At 36.7% G+C, this 10,702-nt stretch overlaps 1 protein-coding gene across 1 annotated transcript in view; it reads left to right on the top strand.

Annotated features, from left to right (window-relative positions):
- Window positions 1–476: 476 nt before the first annotated feature.
- The window catches only part of Serpinb12 (serpin family B member 12), a 25,158-nt gene continuing 14,932 nt past the window's right edge, over window positions 477–10,702 (top strand). The window contains exons 1-2 of the mRNA XM_004638256.2: window positions 477–541; window positions 7,329–7,514. Coding sequence (XP_004638313.1) covers window positions 7,347–7,514 — 168 coding nt within the window. The 5' untranslated portion in view covers window positions 477–541; window positions 7,329–7,346. The remainder of the gene's footprint in view (window positions 542–7,328; window positions 7,515–10,702) is intronic.

The raw sequence follows: 10,702 nt of genomic DNA, 5'->3' as shown, positions 1-10,702 counted from the left end.
GTTATTCTTGTCAAAAACCAGACAATGCCCTCCCCACCTCTAGCGCTGCTACAAGGAAAGAGGAAAAAAAAAACTTTGAAAGGAGCTTAAAACACATAAGGTCTTGTGTAACAAGTTTAAATGTTTAGAATAATATGAGTTCAAATACAAGGGATTGCCCATGGCAATAAGTGTGTGAGGTAAACCAGTTTTCTGCTTTTCTTTTATCTAGAATAGAGATTTGGGAGAAGGCATGGGCTAATTATTACGTTGAGTGTTCTATAAAAAGACACAACTGATAAAAGCAAAGAACACATATATATGTTAAGTGAAATATGTAATTCAATTGAAAGCATGAAGCGTACAAATTTGTTTTAAAAAAGACTTGCCATGCTTCTCTTTTCCCTTTAATCAATCACTGACAATTTTACCCTACATTCCAAAAGCGCACTTGGAAAAGCGCCACCGTGGGAGGGGCGGTGCTGATTATATTTCCATTCCTGACAGGGTGTGGAGTGAAACTCACCTGGCCAGCTGGCTGCAGCAACTCTGAAGGCTCAAGGTAAATGCTTGCATTGCCTAGTATGCTTTGTAATGGGAAGCACTGCATTGGAAGAGTATTTTTAAATAATTGGAAACCACAGGCGATGTGGCTGAAACTGAAGGATATGCGATTTCTATTAATTCAAAATCCTTGAAAAGGAGAGCAACTTGTTTTCTGATGCTGTAGGTCCTACAGATGTGGCGGTACTCACTGGAAGATGTGTATGGTGTCTGTCGCCTCCCTCAACCACAAACACCTGGTCAGATGTCTGATGTATCGAACTGATTTTCTAAAAGAGTGGTTGCTGAGTTCTTTATGCCTTCATAAAATTGTTTTTTTTTTAATCTTTGAGAGAGTTATTTCTAAAATATAAAATGACAGGTGATTTAGAATATCTATAAACAGAATGGATTTAGATGCTTCTTTGGTGCTATAAATTGGAAAACACTTTTGCCTGCATCTTTTACAAGTACTTCTTCGTTTTGTAGATATTGTTTACTATTTACCTCGTTATAATTTGCATTAAACATTTATTTCAGCAAAGTAGTATCTTCCTGTGTAAAGTTGGAATCTAAATACTGGGTTGTCAGTAGCTTTGTGGAAATTATAGAAATTATTAAGAGCTAAAATAATTTTGGAGTGTATATTTTTTCTGTGTGTTGTATATAAAAAAGTACAATTCCATACAGAACATTTTAGGCTGTCAAAATATCACTCTAAACTTTTAATTTTGCTATAAAGGAAACCATATATTTTAATATGTGAACTATTTTAATAAAGTAAATCATTGACCAAATACTAATTCTGCTATGTAGCATCTCTTGATTATAGCTACCTGCAGCATGTATAATGTCTGAACAGTATCATTGAACATTTCAGACATTAGGTTATCTACAATGAAAAAAGGGCAGACGACAGCAAAGAAACCCATTAATATTTATCAAATACTCCTTCATGTGCCATGGTGTTTTAAGTTATAAGAAGCAGAAATGCAAAGGACATTGAACCTACTTTCAAAAGAATTACGTTGGAAATGAAGACAGAAATGTGAAACCAAATGCCTTACAGAGCCACAGGAAAATAGAACTATAACTGCACCATGGTTATCCCTATAGTGTGGTGACTAGCGCTTTGGGTGGGGAAGGCAGAGGAAACTGGAAGAGGGTGTTACTGGAGTAATGAAGTTAGATGGAAAGAAAACAAGTGAAACATCATGTATTAGAGTCTCTAAAGCCATCAAACAGTGCAGGGGTGGGGTTCAGCGGGAGAGTGTTCCCCAGCAGAAGCAGAGCCTTGTTTAGATTCAGGCTCTAGCACCATCAAACAAGCAACAACGAAGTGATACAAAAGCCTTAAAAAGATTTAAGAATAACTGATATTAAGAATTTCCTTCCTAACAATGTACTTGTCAGATGCAGTGTAGTGCGGATCTGCAAGCCCAGCTACTCTCAAGGAAGCAGGCTTTCAGTCCTGTCTGGGCAGCTTAGTGAGAGATCCTGCTTCAAAATAAAAAAGATATAAAGGGTCTGGGGATATCACCCTGAAGCAGAGCATCCCTGGGTTCAATTCCCAGTACCACCACTATAATAACCACTACAACAACAACCAAAACTCATTTGTTTTCAAAATTTTGAAGATAAGAAGTAGCATAAAAAATGATAATTTTAATTAAATAAGAGTAATATAATTGTTTAATGACAGAAAATATAATGGAAGTTACAGAAGTTATACAATTAATTTTAGGTAATTAAGAAGATATAACTGTATATAGTATGAAAAATTCATAAGTAAATAAATTATGATTCCATTAGATAACTGATAAATGGGCAAGAAGAGCCAATGGAGAGAATCTCTAAATAGAAAAAAATACATGGCCAAATGTTTAAAACTCAGCAAGTATCAATAGAATGCCAATATGTTCTTTTACTTTTTACATTATTAAGAATTACAGTGGACGTATCTGAAGACATAAGAGTGTGATGCATCTGCTTAACCTGTGACCTTGGGTTGACAGTATGAAAGTTAAAAATCTATATTATATTTGTTCTAAAAACCCTAGAAGAGGATAACCTAGTGAACTAATATACAAGAAGATAAAAAGCTATGTTTATGAAGGAATGCATTCTACAAATAATCCTAATCATAAAAATGACAAGTTAACAAAATGCCCAGCAGTAATATATTAGTTTATAAATTTAGATGCATAAACCTAATTGTAAAGAGAGCAAAAAAAGACAAATATAAAGACAACACCAAAGCTGATAAATGCCTAAGATGAGAACAAGTGAACAGATGTACGATTACATACTCAGACTTTGAGTTCGGAACACATGGGAAAATAAAGGCAATCAACATATCAATATTTTGAGAGCAAATACTTCATTATTGTTACTTTTCCATCAAAATTTGAAAATCAAAATTCTTCTTGTAATTTATTAGAGGTTAGATTTTCAATCACTAGCCTGAAGAATATCATAGAAAAAATATGACAATATAGAAAAAATATGACAATATTTGCATAGACATAAAATGTGTTACCTATTTTTCCTTAATGAAAACTTCCATTCTCTCCTCCCTATGCAGATAGTTCTGTTTAGTAGGAGGTGACACTGGAGACAGTAAGAATGTAATTGTGCAAGACAAACCCAATATAGAGATTATAATCTTGAAATCTTGACCCTTATCTGTGACACATTTGTGCTAATTTCAATGCACTTTGAAAGAATTGCCTAGTGAGTATTCATGGGAGTTTCAGGTGGACAAACTGGGTCCTAAGATGCCCCATGGCAGAAGGGCAGTTTGGAGAAGTCTTGAGAAGGACTCTGTGCTGCACCCTGCAGGGCTTTCTGTAACCTGTGGAATTGGCAGGGTACATAGCATGGGCATGTACCTCGTGGGGGTACTGTCACTTAAAAGACTTGGGCAGTGGGTCACTCAGGGCATGGTTTTTTGGGCACATTGTTATCTAGTCAGAGGCCAGCAGAGTGTAGGAGGAAAGAAAATGGTTTTGAGCTCAGACTGAATTGACTGATTTGCACACCAGCTTTGTCTCTTAGTGGCTGGATGGAAGAAACATAACATACATAATCTTTTGAAATTTAGAGACAATATCTGTGAAACACTGGGTACATCGTAATTATTATTCTGTTTTTTTAATTTTGAAGCGAATTGGAAAAAAAACATGGTAGAATTTCAAAACAAGATGATAGCATAGCTATTATTCTTAGGTAGTTGTGGTAAGAATAGTCCTATTTCCTTGAGCTGATGGTATTTGGGAGACCTCACTATTTTAAAAGGTTATTTCGAATAAGTTTGAAAATAGTGATGACTAAAGTAATTATGTACAAGTTTTTCAAGTTGTAGCTTAGTCAAGAGGCAGTCAGCATTAGCAATTACTTTTAGAACTTAGCCAAACAGTTGCTTCGTACAGTATGGGTGATGTTTTCTAAAGTAGAAGAAAAGTACTACCTTTCCTGCTACTTCTTGGGGGCACATGTGCAGATTACATTGGTGCTTATATTTCATTATGAGATGCTATTTTCACAGTATGAGATACTCTTTTTCAATCTTCTATATATTTTATTTGTTATATTAACTCCAACACAAGATCTTAAAAATATTTGCCATGTTTAGTAATACATTTTTAATGCAGTTTGAAATTAAATGGTATACAAAAACACACACAGGAGTGTGATCAAATTGGTTAAATTTTAAAAATTATTGATGTAAAAGACATATTGTCCTTATTCATTCTCAAAATGATCCCCTCACTTTGAGCACAATTGTCCCATGGCTCTTGCCACTTTATGAAGCTGAGCTGGGTGTCATTTCTCATGAGTTCCACTTCCACGTCTTGTCTTACTCACTCACCATGCAACCTCTGGTTCTTCTGCAAATAAAAGGCAGATGTTTTACCTACATGTAGAACATTGAAGGCCCTGTGACAGTGCCAGTGAAGACACTCAAGGAAAAGAACTGCTTCAGAAAGTATCAAGAACCACTGGATAAGTGTGTTTGAAAAGAGGGGGAGTATTGTGGAAGCAGCCACTTAAAGAACTGAGCTAGGGCTGGGCCCCCAAGAGGGGGAGTATTATGAGGTGGATTCATTGCAACGTGTCTTTTTCTGTAATAAATTTTTAAAAATTTAAATATTCACTGTAGTCCTGAGCATATCCATATGTAAAATTATAACTTTATGTATAAATATAAACAAATGCATAAGAAATAAGTGTAAGTTAAATGTATAACCAACACACAGGTCAAGAAAGAAAACACAGTGGGGCCGGGGAGATGGCTCAGTGGAATAGACACTTCCCCGGCAAGTGCAAAGGACTGAGTTCAATCCCTGGTTCCATCAAAAAATAAAAAAATTAAAAAAATTAAAAAGAAAGAAAGAAAACACAACCAGCTTTCTGGACAACTCCCGTGCCTATGTCCTGTGGTGTACTCGAGCCAGCTCCTAGAAGTTAACGAGGGCAGATTCTATTCATCTTTTTCTAGTTCTTGGCACAGTGATCTCTTGGTCTCTTGAAATTTATCATAAATCAGTTATTTGCACTTCTTGACATCAGTAAGTACTGGGTATTATGAACTACTATTCTTGTCTGTTGTTAACTGAAGTCCCCCACATATCCCTAAGGGCACCCACTCTCCTGACTCCTAAAACTAGAGATTACTTCTGTCAGCTTTAAACCTTTGTCTACTTTGTTAGGTCATGGATTTCTCAAAGGCAGAACTTGTGTCTCCTTCAGTTCATCCTTTTATATTTAATGTTGATGTTTATTGAATCCTTAGATTTCTGCAAGATTTAGCTATAATTATAAATGAGTGCCAAAAGCAGGATATTCCAACAGTAAGCAGGCCTGGGCAGAGGACAGTCCTGCTTCTCTCTTGGTCAGGAGTGTGATGGTATGCAAGTCACTTCCTGAGGCCTCAGTGCTTTTTCTTGTTGTTTGCTTTTTGATGTTAAGAAGGGAGTGGGTGTACATGGGCAGTCACGTCCTTTGTAAAGCAGGTGAGATTCTTCTGATCATTCAGCTCTGCAAGTATTTATTATGCCAGGAGGATGCACCTTTTCACTCTGGGGCCAGGGGTGCATCTGCAGAGAGCTCCTGGGTGCAGTTAACCCAGAGGGCTTAAGGGGCCTGGTTGCAATCGCTTGTCTTTCTGTCCAAATCCCTCCTTTCCTCCTGTATTTTCTGCCTCTAGTAGTGAACAAACAACCAGAAAGTCCTTGCCTTCTCCTCCTTCGATGCTGCAGATTTTAGCCAAATGGAAAACTCAAGTCATATAACTAAGGCTTTAAATTGTTCTTAAAATGTAAATTTTATCTGAAATTTAGCTTAGCAAGCACAAAATGAAAAAAATCAGGCATAAATTTGGCAGGAAATGCCAGAATTAAAAATAGATTGTCAACTGTAAATGGGAAGTACAGTATCAATATGCACTCACCTGTGTGTGGTCAGCTTTATTTTAAGTTAGTAGAAATACTTGATATAATATAAAGAATATTTGGCCAGTAGATGTGTGATTTCATTATTCAGTTTTATCTTTGTGAAAGAGAAGCAATAATATGCCTTGCAGATAAGATTAAACTTATTTTATGTAAAATATCTGCCATGTTGAAGCACAATTTTTTTTTAAGGAGAGTACAAAATAGTAAAAAGAACATTAGAAATGATATAGAATTTCACTACACAATATAAAAGAAATTTGATATTGGTTATTGTATTGCATAATGTAGACTTCAATTATTTGTTTAGATTACTGGATATAAGCATGCAAAATTGGCAAAAAAAGTTATAAGAAATTAAAAAGGAGAAGAAAAAAATTAAAGCGTTAGGTGCTCCTTTTAGTAGACCAGTAGAAATCAGTAGTTTTATTATCCAAGCTATTCCAGCACAACTAAATTTTTAAAAGAGAATACAAAATAATATTAAAAAGAAATACAAATGATACAGAATTTCATTAAACAAAATAATATGAAATCAACAGTATTTGCATAGTGCGGTCTTCAGATTTGTTCAGATTACCAGATATATGCATACAAAATTGGAAAAAGAAAGAAAAAAAAGAAAAAAGTTATATTAAGAAGAGAGAAAAAGGAAAAAGAATGAAAAAAACCAAAAATATTAATATTTTTAATATTTAATAATTAACTGCTCCTTTCCATAGAAAGTTAAATGAGATTATATGGGTTTAGGGAAGGTACCTATCAAATCTTTCTGGTACAATGACAGATATATTCTTTCGGGGGATGACTCAGTAGAATAAGTGCTTCCCTGGCAAGCTCAAGGGTCTGAGTTCAATCTCCAGTTTTGATTAAAAAAAAAGGAGAAAATTGAAAACACATACAACATAGTCTCTGGATATAAGGAAGAAAATCATGTGAAATGGGGGCAGAGGTGTGTCGAAGATATTTGGCCACCACTGAAATTAGGGACAGATAAACAAAACAGACTTTCCCTGAAAGCTGCTAGAATGTATCACTCTACTGATACCTTGATTTTGAATGTCTTTCTGAAGAATGGTCATGGTAAACTCTTGTCTTCAAGCTACCTGGCTTGTGATAATGTGTGTGGCAGCTCTAAGAAACTAATTCATGTCATTAAACAAAAATAGATCCCCACTTGTATCACTACAACTGTTAACACCAGTGTTTGTATACATGATGATGGCAATATTCTTCTAGTTCTTAATAACAGCTATTAGCTGTGTATAATTGTATCTTGTCTATTAAAACTAAGAATTGTTTGTATGCCTATTTGTTTTCAGTCACTGTTTTCTGTCTGTCTTTTGGTTTCAGATACTTAAGAATTTTACAATGGAGTCTCTTGTTGTAGGAAACAACAAGTTTTGCTTTGATTTTTTCCAAGAGATAAGCAAAGATGACCATCATAAGAACATCTTTTTCTGTCCACTGAGCCTCTCGGCTGCCTTTGGCATGATCCGCATGGGGGCGAGAAATAACAGTGCACATCAGATTGATGAGGTATGTAGTCATGCAGGGAGTTCCTGGGGGCTGAGTGCTGTGTACAGTCTTAAAGGCAGACCCTAATCTGGAGCAGGCCAGATTTCTTTCTGCACCCTGAGCTTGTTGGCTTTCTCTGCAATCCTATCATTGTTCAATGTTCACTCAAATTTCTCTCTCTCTTTTATGGAGATTCCTCATGTTTTCCCATATACAGCTTTTCTCAATCTTCTCCTCCCTCACTGTCTGCAAATCTGTTACTCTTTCTTTTTTCTAATTATAATTACCAATACTGCTAGTAACTTTTAATATATGCATGTATTTTCTGTTTTATACATTTTGTTAAGTAGTTATTGAGCACTAGACATTTATCCAGCAGGGCATGGTGGCATACTCTTGTATACGCAGCACTCAGTAGACTGAGGCAGGAGGATCATTACAAGTTTGAGACCAACCAGGGCTATAAAGTGAGCCCAAGGCCAGCCTACAATGCATAGCAAGACCCATTCTCAAAAAGACAAAGCAAAACAAAAAGACATTTTTCCAGTGGCTAGAGTTCTTGGTGTTCTCCTTCCACCCTCACTCTTATTCCAAATCACACTTGTCAGAAATTCCTACTGGCTTTTCTTTCCAAATATCCCCAGGACCCATGCTCTTCTCACCTCTTCCTGGGCTCTGAAATGCACCATCTCACCCAATGTGGCTTCTGTTCAGCCTTCTGCTCCCACTGACCATCTGTTCTCCACTCAGCAGCCTGAGATCCTTTCAAATCTAAGGCTGACCCTTTTGCATAGTTGCTAAAAACCCTAGACTTTTCTTTTGGTTCATCATAGAAGCCTGAGTCCTCAAAATGGCCCACCGGAGCTAGGGATCTGAATCTTAGAACAACTTTGTGACTCTACCTCTCATCCCTGCTGCTCCTTCCTTGCCTGCCACATAGATTTTTTGGCTTCCTTGGGAAAGTCATCCATTCCTGTCCTGATGCCTCTGTTCCAACTTCCTTGGCCTTGTGACTCTTCCCTGGGACAAGTGATGTTTTAGTTTTTTTCTTTTTCAAGATTTCGATTAGCGATAACCTCTGCTAAGAGGATTCTGATTTCTCAACTTAATGTCTACTCCTTGTCCCCAATCTTATGAAAGATTATAATTATTTTCCCTGACATGGGGTTTACCACCACTGAACACACTACATAAGGCAATCAGTTATTATGTATTGCTGTTTGTATGCCACATATACTAGAATATAATCTGGAGGAGATCAAAGTTTGTTCTAGAACAGTGCCTGCATTAGAGTAGATACCCAGTAAATAGTGTAGAATGAATGAACAAAGATGATTAGAATAACTCTTCAAGCAAACTAAAAGCTCTTGAGGTTGGCCTTATATGTCCTTGGATCTAGCACACATACAAGGTTTGGGAGTAAGGTTATATTATCCCTGAATATGGAGGAGTCAAATTTATGAATTAAGGCAGAATGTGGTTAGGGTCATTCTGCTTCATTTATCTACCTAGAATGATGTATCACTTTCTCAATGCATTGCAAGGCATAGCTGCACAGGGTGGTTTGCTCTTCTAGGTCTGGCTCATGTTTTTTTTTTTCTCCATGCACATGGGGTCCCTGGCCAGCAACTGGAACTGAGCAGTGCCTGATGTACCTCTAGCTCTGGTCAGCTTTTCTTCTGCCACCTTTGCTTCCTAGATTGCCTGGAAACCATGGGTCAGTCCTATTCTACACAAGTATAATCTGAGTCACATATACAATAAAAATATTTTAACCCTCTCATTAAAATTTTTTTAACCAAATATTTAGAATTTTTTTGTCAGCATATAATCAAGATAGAAATGTAATAAAATGCAATTAGTGGTGTCATGTAGATTTCTCAGTGTGCTAAGTGCCTGCCTAGGCAAGCACAAGGATCTGGGTTGGATTCCTCAGTATCACATGGTGTGGCCCCACCCTGGGCAGCCAAGCCCACTAGGAAGACCAGGCGTGGGGGTGTGTGTCTGTAATCCCAGCATTGGGGAGGCTGAAACAGGAGGATCACTATGAGTCCAAGCTGTGTAATGAGATCCTATACCAAACACACACACACACACACTCACACACTCACACACATGTAACTAGCATAAAATTTGAATGAGATATTTTATTTTTTAAAAGAGTACAAAACTTTTTAAAAGAGTACATTCTCTTTCAAAAGAGAAAAAAATTACAAGTAACACAGATTTTCTTTTGTTTTCTTTCTTTCCTTCTTTCTTTTTTTTAAAATTTTTTTTTGTGGAACTGGATATTGAACTGAGGCCCTTGTGCTTGCCAGGGAAGTGCTTATTCTTCTGAGCCATCTCCCTGGCCCCTGACACAGAATCTCACTTGACGAAGTAAGATGAATGTCACAGTATCTGTTGCAATACACAGTGCTGCCTTCCAACCAGTTATTCATATTACTGGGTACATGCATGTAAAATTGAAAGAAGAAAGAAAAGTGCAAGAAATTAAGAAGACAAAAAGTACAATCAATTAAAAAAGAGCCAAAACAAATTATTATCTACTCCTTTCCATAGATCAATAGAAATACACAGTACAATTGTACAAAACATCCTGCCTACATACACAGATAAATTCCCTTCCCCCACTCCCTCTCTCATCCTTCTCCTCAACTCAGAAACTCCTTGCTTCTGAAGAAGTTCATTCCTTTTCCCCAGTACCCATTGTACCCTTCAAATTCTATTTTTACACTTCTGGTTCTCACATCAAGGAAACAACATGATGTTTGTACATGTGGGTCTGATTCACTTCACTTAAGACTATGTTCTCTAGCTGCATCCATTTATCAACAAAAGACTCAAAATTTATCCCATTTTATAGCTGAATAATATTCATTTGTATAAAAATACCACATCTTCATTATCCATTTTTCATTTGATGGGCATCTGGGTTGTTTCCAAGATTCAGCTGTGACAAATTGCCCTGCTATAAACATGGGCGCACATATATCACTGTGGTATGAGGTTTTCAGTTCTTTTGGAAAATACTCAGGGCAGGAATAGCTGGCTTGAATCCTAGCTTTTTAATGAATCTCCACACTGATTTCCATAGGGTTGTACTGGTCTGCACGCCCACCAACAGTGCAGAAGTGTTCCTTTTTTTTCACAACCCCTCCAGTATTTGTTATTTGCTGACTTCTTGAAGTTAGCTATTCTTTCTTGGG

The sequence above is a fragment of the Octodon degus genome, unplaced genomic scaffold (assembly GCF_000260255.1).
Source record: "Octodon degus isolate 3935 unplaced genomic scaffold, OctDeg1.0 scaffold00097, whole genome shotgun sequence".
Classification (NCBI taxonomy): Eukaryota; Metazoa; Chordata; class Mammalia; order Rodentia; family Octodontidae; genus Octodon; species Octodon degus.
This window is presented reverse-complemented; position numbering and strand designations above follow the sequence as displayed.